This window comes from Linepithema humile, chromosome 1 (genome assembly GCF_040581485.1).
Source record: "Linepithema humile isolate Giens D197 chromosome 1, Lhum_UNIL_v1.0, whole genome shotgun sequence".
Classification (NCBI taxonomy): Eukaryota; Metazoa; Arthropoda; class Insecta; order Hymenoptera; family Formicidae; genus Linepithema; species Linepithema humile.
The window spans coordinates 29828515-29846624 of record NC_090128.1 but is presented as its reverse complement, the minus strand read 5'-3'; the positions used below and the strand labels follow the sequence as shown (position 1 = coordinate 29846624).

The 18110-nt window shown below is 43.2% G+C and overlaps 1 protein-coding gene across 16 annotated transcripts in view; it reads right to left on the bottom strand.

The window, feature by feature from the left end:
* The window catches only part of tmod (tropomodulin), a 47962-nt gene that overhangs the window by 14237 nt on the left and 15615 nt on the right, over positions 1 to 18110 (bottom strand). For 8 of the 16 annotated variants that reach the window (XR_010887863.1, XR_010887871.1, XR_010887864.1 and 5 more), the window contains 8 exons: positions 3537 to 3689; positions 3288 to 3455; positions 2805 to 2931; positions 2508 to 2728; positions 2283 to 2437; positions 2100 to 2196; positions 1876 to 2023; positions 193 to 311 (listed from right to left, as the gene is read on the bottom strand). Coding sequence is in view for 5 of the 16 variants with exons in the window: in XM_067347230.1 (XP_067203331.1) it covers positions 208 to 311; positions 1876 to 2023; positions 2100 to 2196; positions 2283 to 2437; positions 2508 to 2728; positions 2805 to 2931; positions 3288 to 3455; positions 3537 to 3689 (1173 nt within the window). In the remaining 11 variants the exon portion in view is untranslated. The other 8 variants (XR_001101085.2, XM_067347232.1, XM_012370502.2 and 5 more) reach the window with 5 other exon arrangements.

Genomic DNA, 18110 nt, shown 5'->3' with positions numbered 1-18110 from the left:
TTAAATCTATTGGAAAATTCAGACTTTTTTTTTTTTTTAAGACAGCATTCCAACATCTCAACGTTAAAATGACATTAAAATAATGAATGAGTTACGAATGAGTGCGAGCGTAAAGGGTCACTCTAAGTATTAGAAACGAGTTATTAATTGTAAGTAAAAGATGAGCTCACTTTTGATAATAAAGCTACTCACTGCGCTGCAACAGCGCTACGCTCTATTTTTTAAGTCATCTGCGGGAAGAACGCTGAAGTTTGCGGGGCCAGCAGCGATCGCTACAAGCTTAGCTCGTTCCATGGGTTCCATACGACAAACTGGCCGGATATAAGAGTCAATTAAAATCGCAATAATCGAAATCGTTCGATTGGGCTGAATTTTTTAACGGAGACTCAACAGAACAATGCGGGGAGATTTCGTAATTTTTAGTTTCTGAGATTTTGGAGAACTTGGAAATTTTAGTCAAAATGTACGAGATTGTTTTCATCGGTCTCTGCGAAATAATGCAGTAATGCATGCCATAATGGGAGAGTGAAAGAAAAATAATCTTGAAAGACTTGAACGTTGAATTTACGTAACTAAATTGACTTTAACGCGATAAGATAATCCTGATACCGTTTGTTAATGTTACTTTGTAATATGTAATGTATTTGGTAACAAGCTAGATGTATATATAAATAAATTATCAGTACAACCTAAGCGTATCAATCGTGAAAGCGTCTTGAATACTTCGTCTTGTTAAATAATCAAGATCTTGAAAAAGCTGTGCTGTGCTTAACGTCGACTAAACGCGCGTTCGTTAATCGAATTACGAAGCGTTTAATGAAAAATATACCAGTGAATAATTCATACCAAATTAAACTACTCTAATTTTCGTTTCTCTGTGTTTCGCTGAAAATTCAAAACAGACAAGTCATAGTCTGGCATTTGCGCTGCTTCCTTATTTTTGATAAAAGCGGATGAGGTCAAGTGAATTTAGCGGAGCAATAAAAACCAGGTACTAAAAAGAAGGAGACATGATGCGTGCGAGGTACTTATGATGTTTGAAAGTAAAATTTAAATTTAAAAAATTACCATTTCTCATGATTATTCACAAATCTTCATAAATAATTTCTCAAATATTTTGGATAACTAAACTAACAACTGAGGGCTTAAGATGAGAACTGACGAAACGACGTGTTAGAAACTGAAGGAAAATTTAAGTTTCGGTTGCACAGAAAACGAGCCAGGGACTTCATAATTACCTCTATATGTCACTAGCTAAAAAAATAATAAATGTAACAGCGGGATGAATGGATGAATGATGAGCTACAGTAAAGCGCTACGTGAGACTACGAAGCAAGTTCGGAAGGGTTAGAAGCATTTCGTCACGTGGTCTCCATAGTCCCCCATACAATTGCTCCCATCTAAACGGAAAATTAATAGTGCAATTATCCATCGAGGTAGGAACAATATCTACATAATGCCTCGTTGCGCTGCTAACGCAATTTATGCCGCCTGCTCAAAATTATTGCGCGCTGACCTGTGAAAAAAGCGTCGTATTCGAAAAAGTGGAATTAATACTTATTCTAAAGTGTAAAACATAATTTTCTATAAAACATAGCCTTCTAAAATAAACATATAACTATTTTTGAAATAATATTCCTGGAAGAAGAGTTTTCGTGATTTGTGCTAAACCGTCATTAAACTTTATGTAAACATCGGAGTCAACATTAATTATATTTTTGATGTAAATCATCTTTAGGAAAAATACCTTTTCATTCTTAAAGATGATACATCACATATTTATCATTATACCTATCATATATATGTTTTCTGTCAATTACAATATTCTAAATATACTACTAATCGTTGGCAACGCGACGCCTTTTATGTACTTACTCCTGTCAATGTTGCGTTGCAGATGTGCAGCCACGCGATGTCTAGCATCGTTGAATTCCAAGTGTAGCCCGAGTCGTAGCAACGTCGGATTTTGTTCTACCAGCTGCGTGATTTCCATCTCGATCTTGTTACCCAATACTTGTGACCTCTGAAAGATGATGTACAAACTAAGATTTCTTTTTATCACTGCTTTTGTACAAAACGTATGTAATTTTATGACTTACCTGGTTCGAACATCGAAATTCTTCGATGGACTTTGCTTTAAGAAGGGACCTGATCAACCTTACTATCACAGGTGGGCTTATAAAGTTCGTCTCCACGCTGAAAATTAAAAATTCAATACATTGAAGTAATGAAAAATTAATATTCAGATTTTGCGAATAAGCGTGTATATGTAAAGCGCGCACTTGAGCACTCTTAGCGTCGAATTCTTCTCTAAAGCATCGGCCAGCCGTTGTGCGGTCTTGTCGTTGAGTCCAACGTTGGTTAGACTTAGCGATTCAAGATGTGTGTTCACTTCCAAACCTTCAAACAGTTGTATGAACTTTTCGTCCGAAATATTCTGCAATAAAGTAAATTGTTCGTTTAGTAATATATCGTTTTCTCTGCAAAAGTGTTTCAGCAATACTTACTTTAATATTGTTCCAATTCAAGTCAGTCAGAGATGATTCATCGTCTCGCACTTGCTTGATGGTGGCGTCAACGTCTGTATCGTTTGGCGGGTCCATCGGATAAACTTTCGGTTGACTAGCTTTCGTCACTCCATCCCATCCGAGACCGACTGGCTGTCCAGAATTCAATAAAGACGCGTGATACTGATCTTGATTCATCATGGAATGGAATCCAAGAATAGCTGGAAGTAGGAGTTGGTCGTAATTGCTTATCTTGCCACCTTAAAACGCAAGGCTTTGAGAAACTATGCATTTTACCAGCAAGATCAATGATTTCTTCTTGGGTGGCGGCCGAGAGCGCTTGTTCATATTCTTCTCCAAGATCTATCGCGATCTGTTCCTCTGCCTCCTTCTCCTTCACAGACTCTTGCGGCGGAGGTACCCACTGAAAGAATTCAACGAATGCAGTAGTATTGGTGCAAGTCATATTTGCTTTTATTCCATGACACAAAGCATACAAACATTAACTTTAATCTTTCGCAATTATAACTTCAAATTTTTTTAGATTTCTATATCTGTACTGTGGAGGGAAACAATCGTAAGTGCCTTTGGTTCAAAATTGGGGAAAACGTTAGCCAAAATAATGGTATCAAATATTGTTTAAGAAAAGATACATGAATAAATTGATTCAATTTTTATTATATAACAAACTCTATCCAGGCATAACTTTTGGAATTACGACTGTTTACTTCCACTGTGCAGAACTGATATTAAACTGCTATTACGGTAATTCGTACTCACTTTCTTGCCTCTGATTACACCAGGTACATATGGTTTTAATTCTGGAATATCAGGTGTCTCCAGAGCTTGCTTATTGATGTGTTCGATGAGTTTCTTGCGATTCAGCGGCCCTGTGGGACTCTTGTTGCATTCATAACTGCAACGTTGCGAGGGTGGCATAAAGCTATCCTGTGAACATAATGCTAAATTCAGTATCCCAAAGTACAACAGTGCGGTGGCATTGCTTATTTTTAAAATAATCAATCTTACGTCAGGGTCCACTTCTTTGGCCAGTATATTGAGTTCCTCTGGCGTGAGTTCTGCCAACAATTTATCCACGTCAATGTCATCGTACTCGCTCAAATCCTTGCCGTACAGCTTGGCCGCCGTCGTCATGGTGGTTGTCTTGGTTGACGAGGAAGTCTGCAAATCGTCCCATGGTTGTTGGTCAACAATCGAATGTTTCCTCGACATTTTGCAAGATTCTAATGTACTCTCACACAATACACAATCAACGTAAAAATTGCATTCGACCGATTCCAATATGTATCTGACAAAAAATCATTCAATTGAAATAATTATATATCGGCGTCATGTTCCAGATTATGCAATCGCGTGTAGATTGCAAAAAGACGTGTTTATAAATAGCGTTTTTGTCACTGTAAACAAAGGAAAGACCGTCTCTCGTATTATTGACGTCTCGGCGTCTAATTATCGCGGCGCCTGTCGGCCGGCTCGGATCAATTATTCAAAGGGCGCGCTGGCCGAAGACAAAAGAACGTCGATACGGGAATACGCTTGCTCCGCGAAGGCGCTGACTCGCGGCCGCGACCGACTTCTTTTATCACGGAAGTGTTATCGCACAATGCGAGTGTCGACGGGCGATTCGGCGGCGATCGACTAATTCGATCGCATCGACATGTGCCGCGTTTAAACTCGGCGAGCATCCAAGACGGCTGATGCCCTCTGACCCAGATAATTCAGGATCGATTTTCATTGACAATTTGTGTGCCAAATCGACAGCGGCAGCGGACGGGGCGACCCCGCTGCGATCGACGCCGCTGCCGCTGCCACCGCCGCCGCCGCCCGGCTGACGGACGGGTCTGTTTTGGGACTTACTCGACAGACAGGAGGCGTCACGACGTCCCCACGGATGGACGTATGCGTGCCGCCGCCGGGGTGCGGATTTCAAAATTAAAGGCCCTCGAACGCCAGCTCCAAACCCGCACAATCCTCACGCACAATTCCGCTCCGACGACGTACGGACGCGCACGCTTCACTGACCAGCTCACCAGATCGCGACAGCGCCCTTTGACGTTGACAACACGATTGCATGAAGATCGCGTCGATCCCGCGCCCCGGCGATTTGTCCAGATATCGGGATTTTCGAATGGGACACCTCGATTCTTATATTTCTTTGTAAACGAGCCGAGGCCGATTGAAATCGCAGCTTCTTTCGCAGCGATTATAGAAACACGAGGCGTGTCGCTTAGATAACTGCATAAGGCACTGGAAGATGTTACGCCGAATAGGGTATACGTCGAAGCGAAGGCGGGAGATTTGAAACGACATCGCGTTGCACGAATATAGATTACATTTCAAAAGTGTTAAATTTGTAGTACAGCTAAAGGCGTACAAGTATAATAAGCATAATTATTATTATTTCGTTAATTATCATTTATTTATAGTAATTATAATATAATATAATTATAACAATTATTAGGTGTAAATTATACGGAACTTTTCCAACTAAATTTATACTTTAGATACCAAACGACGAAAAACTCGGCATAATACTTTACTTTGAAAATATATGACAATTACTTTTGAAGTTGGTTTGTGTTCTTCGACAGGGAATCATGAAAAATTAGCGTTAGATCCTGAAAGATCATCGTACGTCCCTGAGCATAAATTCGATATCAGTAGCCTCTAACACGACTTAGATTCTTGAGAAATTTTATTGAGACGCGTAGATAGTTCATTAAAGATAATATTGATATGACATTGCATTATACGCGGCATCCAATCATCTTCGATTGAAACCTCTCACTTTCGTGCGAAGGTCTTTCGCAATGCACTTAATCTTTCTGCTAATTTACGGTAAAGATCTTTAAGACGTCGCCGACTCCAAAGCTACATTGTGATTATGCGATTGCATTGGAAATAATAAAAATTATATAATAATGTAAAATATGGCTCTATTAGACAGCCACCGAGCTTCATAACTGCAGTATCATTCCTTTTACTTTTACTTCTTGAATGAGACTCTGCTGATAACTGGTTTCTAACACGCCTCCTTATTAGATTCAGCTCCAACGCTGTTAAACCCATCGTTCTCGGCATTATTCGCCGTTTAAGATTCATCGATACGCATCAGGAACTGGCGCACATTTATTTGCGCAACCGTGTGCATCGAGTATCGCGTAAAACCACGCAGCACGAGTCATCCGCATATTAATCGAGCCACGAAGTCCTCGTTTCTCGGCTGACCGTGAAACCAGCACGTGAATTCAAGTTGCCAAAACCGGCAATTCCTTCCCCCCCCCCCCCCTCGCAGACTTATCTCGTCCGTCCTGTTCCACTCGCGATCACGTAATTCGCGAAGTCCCTTGCATTGACATAATCGATCTAGCAGCTCGGCGTCGCTCAAGGTCGGCCGGAGGAAGTTCTCGCGCGAGATGAGAGGCCGATATCGGCGGGAGGGAGGAGGGCGAAGACGAGTCTCTCCCCCCCCCCCTCCCACCATCCCGTTCGGTCCAGTCCAAAGAAAAGAACAGCGGGGGCCATCTCCGTCGACAGTTTCGATCGGAGTGTCCGTCGCGCGTCGCGGCGCGTGCTAGCCGCAGCGACAGCCCTCAAAAATAGCTGAGGCCTTCTCGCTGAGGCTGGCACACTCCCAACGGGCTATACTTGGACATACCCGCGCGCGGGATTATTTATAGTAAGCGCGAGAGCGCGGCCACTGGCCTTCTTACGAACTAACTAGCCGCGGCACCGGCCGAGAGGAGACTCCGCCGCCCGTGACCTAGGCCTGCATTAATAACGACTCCACCCTTGCATCGCGAGGAACTTAGCACTTTGCACTCGCCGCTAAGCAGACGCTAGCCGCATCAACGCCTTCGCGCCCTCCCGCCCGCCCCCCTCGCGCTCCTCCGCGCGTTTCCGGGGCTGTCGGCTGCCTTTTAAATCTTTCGACACTTTCGGCTCGCCGAGATCCTTGGAGATCCTACATTACAGTTTGATCGCGTCAAGAATTGAGTGTGAAAATTTCCCTTATGATAATCGGTTCTAGATCTGAAATTTTAAATTTTACGCCCGTTGGTTTTTATGTTCTTAATTATGTGGATCTTGGAACTTTTTAATTTTGAACGGCAAATTTCATTTCTCAACGGCTGTAGCGTACGATTGTTTTCTCAGAAGCGGAAACTAGTAGATTATAAAATCGACGACAAGTCTGAGAGGAAAAAAGTCCGAAGAAGACGGGCCAGATGTGCAATTTGAATGAGCTACTAAAAATACACGATCTTTCACGCGGGACACTGCGTTCTTCATACTTTCCTCGCTTGCTCAATCGACCAGACGACCATCGTGAAAAAAGTCGGCGATATAAAAGTCACCTACTAAACCACATCTATCCGAGATATTTTTATCCCAATCTCTGATGTATTCTCAATGTAAGGTGATATTTAAAGTTCGAGAGACACTGTGCGCAGAATATGAGCACGCATCAACCTCGCCGAGGAAGCTGAAATTATTCTCTAGCTGTCTACAATGATTTTACTGGATTCCTATCAAATTTCTGACTCGCCGCTTGTTTAATTTATAGGCTTGCCAGCAAGAATCCGCGAGTCCGTTACGAGGAAGTAGGACGAAAATGCTGCCGTGACGAGGCGGCGCGATGGAAAACGCAACCAGTTTTTTTTTCCTTTCAGTTGATGGGAAAGCGAATATCGCGCACGCACCACGCTCATTCGCGGGCAGAGATGGAATAGCGACGCGTGCGAAGTTAATTTCTAACGGCGGTTCATCAGCCAGCAGATGCGAGAAGTGAGAGCTGCGAGACTCACATCGCCGAACACGACGATGAGGCTTTCGATACCTCAATTCGCGATTATAAAAGTATAACGTTGCAAAAAGAAATTCATAATTCATATAAGAAAGGATATAAAAATTTCGCTCGCTAATTGCTTCTTGATTCTCGAAATTTGCGCTACCGCGCGAGAAGCGTTGACCTGTCTTAGTTTTCGAGCACCGTTTCCTCTGCTCGACTTCGTTCAACGTACTCTGTGTGTACTTAAGTCAAGCGATCTTTAAGGTTCGTTTGCGGCGTAACGGTCGTTAAACATCATTTTATGCGGCGTAACGTACCGCCGCAACGGTTTCCACGGCGTTGTACCGGCGTTTGCGCGCGTCCACCAGCTGGCGAATAGCATCGGGAGATATTGTTCAATGACCTGGAGCGTCTTCGGAATCGTCAGGCGTTGCGGATCAAGCGCGACGCGATCGAGCATGACGCGATCAAGTGGCAATAATCACCGCCGACACCGCTCCATTACCGGTCGCACGGCTTCTCAGCCCGGCAAGTACGGGAGCAAACTCTTCCGAGAAACCGCGTAATTGCGCGGCGACCGGCGTGCATAATAACAGCAATAACCGCCGCGTCCTCTCGCTAAGGCGGCTCGCGACGATCGCGATGTAAATCATAACTCTCGGGACGATTTATCTGGCGCGGCTTTACGATCTTCGGCGACGTTTTGCGCTCGCGGCGGAAAGCGCGCGCGTGCCAAGCGCGCGTTACACAATGTACCGCGATTCATCAAGCCGTCGTAATCGATCTGCACATTCGCGCCACATTCCTCCTTCGTTGCGCCGGATTATTTTCTGCGCCGTCTTCGATACGCAGCCGCTCTTCGATCGCGAAGCTTTCCGATCTGCCTGTGTAGAAGCGGATTTCTGTTGGCGGCGCGCCAAGTAGCCCCGCCGGGAATTAATAAAATCGCCCGGTCGCGGAAAGCGCAAAGGTCCCGCAATTGTGAAAGTGTATCGATATAAGCCCCGCAATCTCGGGTTATCGTGTCAACTTTTTAGTTAGCCGGCGACAAACCAGCGGATGTGAAACTCCAATTAGTAATTAGACCGACGTCGCGCGTTCATAAATCAAAGACGACTAATTGTGAATCCAAGTAAACGCATTTAATTCGGACGGATGTATAATTAACAATTAGAATTAATTACAATTAGATCAAAATTAAATTAAGATTAATTGGAATCTAAATCGGTGCTAAATATGCACGAATATTAGACGAGCGTTTATGTAGAAATAAATTATCGCGATATTATGCAAACCCGAATTAAATTCAAAAGCGGAATGTGTGTCTTTTTGATGAAACCAATGTGCTTCCCACCCAGATTTATGACACTTTTTATCTGGAGTAATGACGTTGCTTGTGAAACGTTCGATTAATCATTTCGATGTGCTTATTCTTAGCAAAGCTGCTTTCACATTTAATCAAAATACAGGTACATAAATTTATAGCTGCATTATGACGTTCGACGAAACATGAATATTCATCAGCTTTGACAACATTGATCAACAGACTTTCCGTTGAAAACTTTTCTGAAATAGTTATGAATATTGGCGACGGAGCGTCAGAATTTTGATGCACGTCGATAGCCTGATGAATCAATCGCTAAATCGAGCGAATCTATCAATGGGCACGTGCGACGACGGAAACGTTCGTTCGTGGTAACGTAGGTCAGTGATCGCAGGAATAATTTCCAGTTATTTTCGATCTGCAGTTGTGTACGAAAGCACTTTATACTATTTGCTCTTCTTCGATGACGACATGACGCATTATTAGATTCATAAAACTTTCATTTCATCAATTCTCATCTTTTAACCTTAAGTACTAAATTAATTAAATCTTTCAGTTTTCATGTGTAAACTTTTTAATTTTTATCTTACAGAAAATTTGAAAGAAAATAGGAATAAAGATTTTTCTAGCGTTTTGCAAATTAAATTCATAAATGAGCCTTTATTCAGCACGTATGACTGAAATTTACTTCGCAATTTGATATACGAACCGATATAGAGCGCTTAAATCAATTTTAGCGAAAAGAACTGTGATTTGCTGAACGGAAACATGATTAGCAAACGCAGGTGTTTGGTCGAACAATCGATCGTGCGCGATATTATATCGCTACAATTACTTACTAGAATAATGGAGTGCCTAGGAATCACCAATAGCAAGCTGATCAAATGTTGGCCGATCGTTAATTAGTGGCACTCACTCATTTTCTCCGAATACCGCATATATACCGAATAACGCGCATTACTCGAATGCTCGCTAATTGTTTGCGGCCGCAATGGATCGCGCGATATTGTCGAAACCGAGATACGAAGTCATTCGAAAATTACGCGAAAGAATTCAAAACATTTGAAAAATTTAATTCAACGTATTTTTGTAAATTGAAGCGCGTATTCTAAAATTTCTTAAAAATTTCAAAAAAAGCAATTGTTTTATCAAATCTTCTAATTATCTGGCGCTTAAATCTCGATAAAATCAAGCCCTTAAACGAGGCCTTTATCGTACAGAACGAGAGTTTGCATTGCCATAACAGTCGCCGCGGCGATTTGTCGGGCGAATTTCAGCGAATACCACAAATGGAGACGTTACTTACGCAACGAAGGCCGCAGAAACAAGTGATCTGAAGATAATCACAAGTGTGACACAAGACGCGGACTCGCGAGAGAACTGACTGCGAGACTTTGGATTTGCGGCAGCGTTCAGGTAAGACGGACCGGGCGAGTAAGGAGCGCCACGTGAGTCAAGACGAGAGTCGCCTGGAGCCGGAGTACTACTAAACAACTGTGAGTTTTATGCTGGAACCTCGATCAGAGTACCGAGGTGAGTAGAGTGGTATTGTGCGCGAGTAGCGATGTCTGTAAGCTGGTGGCAATTGCGTTCAAACGACTTTCACTTCGGCCCCCGGAGCCGCTTCCATAGATGGAGGATCCAGTTTTCCCGACTTTCCGCTGAGAAACGCAATTCGGTAACGGATTACAGACGACGATGATGTCGGTTATGACATCAATGACGACGAAAGTTAACTCTATTATGTATCTCTCTTATTTCTTGTGCCTAAAATGCGGCGCGTCTGTTAGATTATTTAAGAAAATTTAAAAAAATGTTAGAAATCTAATAATTTTCGAAAGTAACGATTGCGAAAAGATAAAATCCGACAATATTAGAACTTGAACGCTTGAAAAAAGAAGTACGTGAAAAGAGAAGTACGAGAGTTCATCCACCCAAGAAGATGAAAAACTTTTATACAAAACTTTCTAAATACATAATTCAAAAAAATTAAAATATAAAATATAAAATTATTGTGGGTCTCTTCTCAATTAAAATATAAAACTTTACGCGGATACGTTGCGAGTGAATAATTTTAAACATTGATTTTATCTATCGTTTGCTTCACGTAAAAGTAGTTCGCGACGCATCCAAACGCTTCATCTATCCTCTGTTGTAATAGACACACTAAGATATCATCTGACGTTTGATCAATTTATTAGCTTGCTTAAATGGCATTTTCATTTTCAAGGCGGCTCCCTGTCCGAGTAAACAACCCATTGCTGCTTGAGATCGTCGTGATATCATCGTGATGGACGCGCCGGATGACCTCATCACACCTACATATCCCCTGTTGGACAGATGAGATCAGGAACGTCGCGCGTCTTCGCCATAGAATATTTCATAAAATTCCCACGAATAAAATTTCCTATTTTGAATAACAGGAGGCGCTATTGTCCAGTTATTGCCGCTATGAGAGCCTTGCACCGCGGTAATAATGAATATAATTTAATATCCCGCAACATACCCACGTGATCACATATCCAGTGGCCAAACTGTTCCCAGACTACACAAACGTCTGGAAACGTCATAAAAGTACCGTAAAAACGTCTAATGGAGCTTAATCTTTCAGATCGAGGTATCTTTACAGTATCTTTTAAACTTTTATGTTGTTTGGATATGAATGGATGTCCAAATACCACAATATAAATTTATCTTCAATCAATTCTAAAAACCTCATGCAATCTCAAAAGAATTTTTTTTTATAGTTGTAAATAATGATGTTTAACGTTTATTAGCTGTTTAAAAATAATCCACTATTCTTGGCACTTCTAAAAGAAGAATTGGCAAACAGCGGTTACAACTTTGTTAAAAAATAACTCATTATTCGCGAAATATAATATTTGTTTGCATCTTTAAAGTTCAAGACAGTAATATTGTATGTTATAAATAGTAATGTTACAAGCTAAAATTTCCTTTGTTTTTTCACAAAAAGACTCGCAACGTTCTTTCGCGGAGACTGGCGGAAATCTTCCGTCTTTCAATGCCGAGAGTAATCAGCAACGCCGAGAGTAATCTTGAAATAACGCGACATAAATCGTGGACACGTAGCCGGGAACGTTATTTTCACGGAACAACGGGTCCTTGATCCTAACTCCGCGGAAAGTCGGAGGGACATCATTACTCTTCTCGCCACGCATCATCAACCACAAAAATACAACTGCGAAGAAGCGACTCTATTTCGAATCGTCCGATCGATTCACCGATGTATTTCGAGAGTGCGGCCGACCTTGATCGATATCGCCTACACTTCCTCGCGCATGAATCTGTTCCCATTTCCCTATTGATCAATCTCGCGATGAAAAAATGATGACCCTCGCAAATCTGTCGAGGATCTCCCGCCCGTTACTTTCGCCAGCGTCACCGGCCATTGTTTCGTAAATTATGCGCGCGCGCGCATGACGTTCGGGATTGTTGCTCGGTGCATTCGACGATGGATAAATACTTGCGCGCGCGCACCTACGAATAAATAGAGATCGGCGGGATTGCGCTGTCGGCGGACGACAAATAAGGGTGCTATCAATCTCGTCGCGTGATCGATCGGAAACAACGGTGATGAGAAACTGTCGTTGGGGATCGCTGACACAGCCGTCAACCGCGATGCGGAATATATATACCCGGGTGTGCGCACCCGGGCTGCTCTTCCAATCTCCATACAAGCGTGTAAATAATCGCGGGTGTCAATGCGGCCTAAGTTTAGCGGGCTCGTAAAGCCGGCCGGCCGGCGCGGTTCCGCTTTCGAGTGCACGCGCAAATCGATCACAGCCAGGGGGAAAACGCTTCGCGCGCGTATTTCGGGACGGTTTATGAATTTCCGCGCTGTTTCGGGAACTCTTTCAATTTATCACGAGAGTATTTAACCTGACAGGTACGACCGAGCGCGGCCGAGCATGATCCCGCGCCTGCGAACTCGCGTCATCGGAGTCGCGAAATCGTGTACGCAGTTTCGCGCCTTGCAACAATTTATATTTATGTCTCTCGCAATATTTACAAAAAAAGAATCGTTGAAATATCAGAAACGACGCAAGAGCCTTTAATCGTCGACGCTAGAATGATTAATGCGAAAGGAATCTCGACTTACGTGTTGCGTGTATTAGAACACCGAGTTGAGAAAACACTTCAACTCGCACATACAAGCATTCTATCGACGACGTTACAAAAACCTGCTGCCAGCAGACAACGTCTTTGTCCCCTTCGAATGATCTCGTAGCCGTCGTGCATTTAACAGCTCCCGCTTAGTCACGATCGGTTGACCACAGCCCACCCGCACACGCGTGGGAACCCTTCACAATGGCTGACGAAAAGGTCAGTCGTGTACACTTATGCGCCGTTACGTGCGCCGCAATGAAAGCCGCCTTCCCGTGTCATAATCGATTCACGTATTCGAAGGTAGTGAAAAGAGACTCGCGACATTTGCAACAACAAGCAGCTCTTACAATCGACGCCTCACGTTGCGGATTTAATTACAAAAGCAAATCATAAATATGCGCCTCTGGGCAAGGTTGCTGATGATGATTCACGCAAGATGCGACGGCAAATGTCACAGGATGATCGCAAAGGAAAACATCGAAGGCAATGACCTTTGCTCGTTGCGAGAAAGAAAAGCCGATTGCCGCATGAAATCGTGGCGAATCTAAACTGTCCGACAGCTCGAGATGAGAACAATAGCTTCGGCGATTTACTTTCATTTTTTTTAAACCATGCACATTTTTCTTCTTTAGCCAATTAGGCGCAAGCAGGCAGCTCCGTTCGCACAATTAAATCCAATTGTTCGCCGCAATATTTTTGCAACACACTTTCCAGCACGGTGAGATTTCATTCGCTAAATGAAACGCTGCGATATTCGTATTAAGCAAATTTTCTTGTGCCATAGTGCGTCGTGCATGAATATACAAACTTTCTCTTCAAGAGCTATCATCTTGCATTAGACATCCGCAATTCCGACGATTTATGCATTCCAGAACGTGACGCTGTAAGAATCTAAGTCTTCATTGTAGTCATCTATAACGCCATCTAATTTGTTTAAATTTTAAAAATGCTACACTAGTTTTATTCGTTTAGATTGAGTTCTTTTATGTGAAAAAATATAATTTATTCTTTTTAAGAAGCCCTATTCGCACAATTTTCAACAGTTTCCCAAAAGAAACCAAGAGACGCACACGTTTCAAGTTATCCCGAAGAAACAATCTCGCGGTCAGAAGTGCGATGGGAAAGCGTGGTGCAATTTCGTGGGAAACACTTTGAATAAATCAATGCTCGCTCGCAAAAACTCTTTCCGGCCGCGAGCATCTGGTTTATTTATCAATGTCGGTAGCGTCAATATTTTCATTGGCTAATTCGCGATTCGCGAACGCAAAAGATCCGCGCCGGGCGAAGATACCAGGAGTGTAAGTTGAAGTTTGCCGGTTTTTTCGTTAAAAAAAACACATAATTTTCAAGGGAATCTCAAAATATTTTTATTCAAAGTATTGACCATTTGATTCTACACATTTCGTCCATCTTTCAGGCAAATTATGGATACCATTCCAAAAAAATTTTTTCTCTTTCGAGGAAAACCATTCGACGAGCCATTTTTCAACTTCTTCAAAATTGACGAAGTGCTGCTCTGCAAGTGAGTGCCCCATCGATGCGAAAAGGTGGAAGTCGGACGGGGCGAGGTCTGGAGAGTACGGCGGGTGCGATAACATTTCCCAATTAAGTGCTTTTAATGTGTCCTTCACGGATCTAGCGGTATGAGACGGTGCGTTGTCATGTTGCAAAATAACTTTGCCATGTCTTCGGGCCCATTCCGGTCGTTTAACGATCAATGCATGATTCAAATTGATCATTTGTTGTCGGTAGCGATCCGTATTTACCGTTTCACCAGGTTTTAATAGGTCGTGGTACACCACACCATCCTGGTCCCACCAAACACAGAGCATTGTCTTACGGCCAAAGCGATTGGGCTTTGCTGTGGATGGAGCGGCTTCACCAGGTAAAAGCCATGATCTTTTTCGCTTCGGGTTCTCAAAAAAAATCCACTTCTCGTCACCCGTGACAATCCGATGCAAAAAAGACTTCCTTTCGAACCGTTGAAGCAGCATTTCACAAATGGTTTTTCGATGTTCCATTTGCCTGTCGTTCAATGCGTGTGGCACCCATTTTCCATACTTCTGAATTTTTCCCATGGCTTTTAAACGTTGGCAAATTGCTACTCGGGACACATTAAGTTTTTCTGCCAATATTTGTTGTGATTGGGTTGGGTCTTCATCCAACAACACCTGCAAATCCTCGTCTTCAAACCTTTTCACTGCACCAGGATGTTCATTGTCTTTCAAATCGAAATCTCCACTTTTAAATTGACGAAACCATGTCTCACATGTTCTAATCACTGGAGCATGTTCACCATAAGTTTCTACTAGCAAACGATGTGCTTCAGCTGCTTTTTTCTTTTGATGAAATAAGAAAAGCAACGAATGCCGCAAATGCTCTTTATTTGGAACGAAACTCGACATATTCATTGATTTAAACGACTATGACGCTATTATTTTGACAGAATGAGACTTAGGTGTTTTTGGAGGTTAATGTCAATAGAAAACAATCGTGTATATAACAAATCAGAAATGCCTACATCCTGCTAGCAACACCTACTGTAAAAACCGGCAAACTTCAACTTACACTCCTGGTATGTGTCCAATCGCCGCGTTCCGACCGCGGTTCGGGTCGTTTAGCAGCGACCGGGGTTGCAGATTCACGTGTACATTATTTTTTTCACGCCTCGCGGAAGAATAACGACCGCGCTCGAGGTCAAAAACCCTCGGAACTCGTTATTTACCGTCGAGCGGTTAGACACTATTTTCAGCGACGTACAAAGAGTTTGCGGGCTATAATTGGAAAAGTCCAAGAGAAAGAAAATCGGAGTACCGAGAAACAGAAGTCGATCCTATTTTCGGACAGCGAATGTACAAGAAGCGCGAAGTTTATAATTAGGCGGTGGAAATCGCGCAATCGGGGGCGACGAAACGGCCTTTAACAAAATCCACGGGAAGCGGCGGGGTAAACGACATCGAAACTGCCAATTGTGTACGACGTATACTATTGTGAGCGCCGGCCCGACAATCTCGGTTTTACGATATCCGATTTAGCGAGACCCACGCGCGCGCCTCGCGAGATCGCCCTGGCCGGCCGCATCGTCGAGTGCAAGCGCATTGTGGAATCGGACGCGAGAGCGGCGAGGGTGGCGACGCGACGGGATGATTAGATCCGTCGTAAATAATTCGGGGTTGCACCGTCTACCGTGTGCAAAATGTCTGCCAAAATGTGCGCGTCCCCAAGTTACGCCCGTTCTCGTAACTCACTTTGCGCGCTGAACCGCAAGAGCGCTTTAAGCTGTTCTTAAAGCGTAAAATCGCAAGGGCTTGCCTGGCCGCGATTATCTTTGCGCCCGTTCGCGCACGCATATACTGCGCATACGCGCGTGACACGTCTACGCGCTCTCACGCGCTTTCCCAGTCACTTTCGTCATTGTATCTCGTTGCGAAAGATGCCGTCACAGATACCTGTCGCTCCGTCAATTATCATTGTATTCACGCTTGCATTTCCCAAGTGCATATTCTCGGCTGAAAGCAGCCGAGCCTCGGCCAAAGCAACTTCACAAGGAAGGACATTGCGATTTGTATCGTGCGCTATAATTCTTCACGCTACGCGCGTTAATCTCTCGTAGATAATTTATAAGCTGCCGCCGCCGCCGCCGCCGTCGCCGTCTTGGCAGCAACTTTAACAGGCGATCAAAAGTTCTCATCGCGATCACGCCGTTCGCTGGCATTTTCGCGAGAAAACTTCTGCGAAGGGAGCCTTCGCCTCCACTTTTCGCACTCCACCAATGAGCCGCCGATCGTTTCGAAAATACAATCTACGGACGTCAAACAGACGTAAGGTCGGCGAAATAAGCGCAAAATATATATCAATGAAATTTTAAGAAACATTCCGCTGCTGATGGAATCTCAAGAACGAATCGAGACGTCCGGTATTTCAAGAACGACGCGGTTTCCGAAATATCAGCGGTGAAAACGCGCGGAAAACCGTTTGCGGCCGCGATTAATCGCCGCTTCGCGCTTGAGGCCGTTTGATCATCGCCAAAGAAACTGAGCCAGGTGTCGATACGCCAAAAGACAAACACATTGTTGCTCTCAAGGAGAGCCGAAAAGATCGACGGTTCGAGGAATTTCCGTGAATATAACGTCAATGAAATTTATAATACCCACGCGAAGTTGCGAATTCGAACTTTCAAGACTGAATCCAAAGCTAAATTAACGCGAGCACAGCGCACTTTATTCGATTCGATCTTTATTCGCACGTAATATTCCGGCGCGCAGTCAGACGGGTAGGAAAATCAGAAGCTAAATGTGACGTTTTCAATTATCCACTCAGATACTGAATGAAACATCGCGCCCCTTTCGACAGCTTCGTGCAAAAACACGAGGTCTTTCGAGCGATAAATAATATAAATTCGGAAACAGACGCGCGACCACGAATATCAAATCATCGGGAATTACGCAATGCTCTTTTTTTATTACCGATTTTATTCCGCCATTTGGCGAATGGCCAGCGGCCTGCAACGGCGACACAAAAAGACACCGAGAATTATTTTTATTGATAGAAAAAGAGCCGTTGAAAACAAGCGATGCAGCTAGTCCTTCCGAATCTTGCGCGTGCCGCTATTATTTATCGTCGCTTCAGCCCTATTTACATCGGATGTATTTTTACGCGGCCCGACCGGATGCACATATCGGTTCCGAGATTTCAATGCCAACATACCGCGCGCGATTGTCTACGAGTGCGAGCTGCAACATCTGTCATATGTCATTGTCGCTGCGAAATTGACGCTAACAAGGTCGGAAATTCAGACACTTATTTAATCTCACTCTTATTGCACTCTGCATTTGACTCACTTGCTACAGCGCACAGAATAAATCCGAATAAATATTTGAAAGTACAAACATTCTTAATCTGCCTTTCAATCCTAAGAATTAAAATATCAAATGTTAATCTGATTAATTATAAATTGTAATTAAACGTTTTTCTATTTAGGCAGTAAAATAAAAAATCTATTCCGCCTATTTTGTTTGACTGCGTTATTGAAGCTACCTTGTAAAGACTTTATTCTGTTACGTATTAAGACTTAAATGTACTGAAGATGGTCGAAAGTTCGACCGAAACGTGCACCTTTCAACTTAATGAATAAAAGAAGATTTTAACATTGCTACCAAAACCCTGCTTTGGTTCTTGATCCTCCTTTGTTTTGTTATTTAAAAAAATCTATTGCTCTCTTGAAAATACAGCTGTGTCTTCAAAACGTAGAGCTTTTCCTGCGTTTACAGGAAGTCTGCCAGAACTCAAGGCTGCTATTACTTCACGAATCTGATTCATGGATAAACAGTCGGAAAATTGT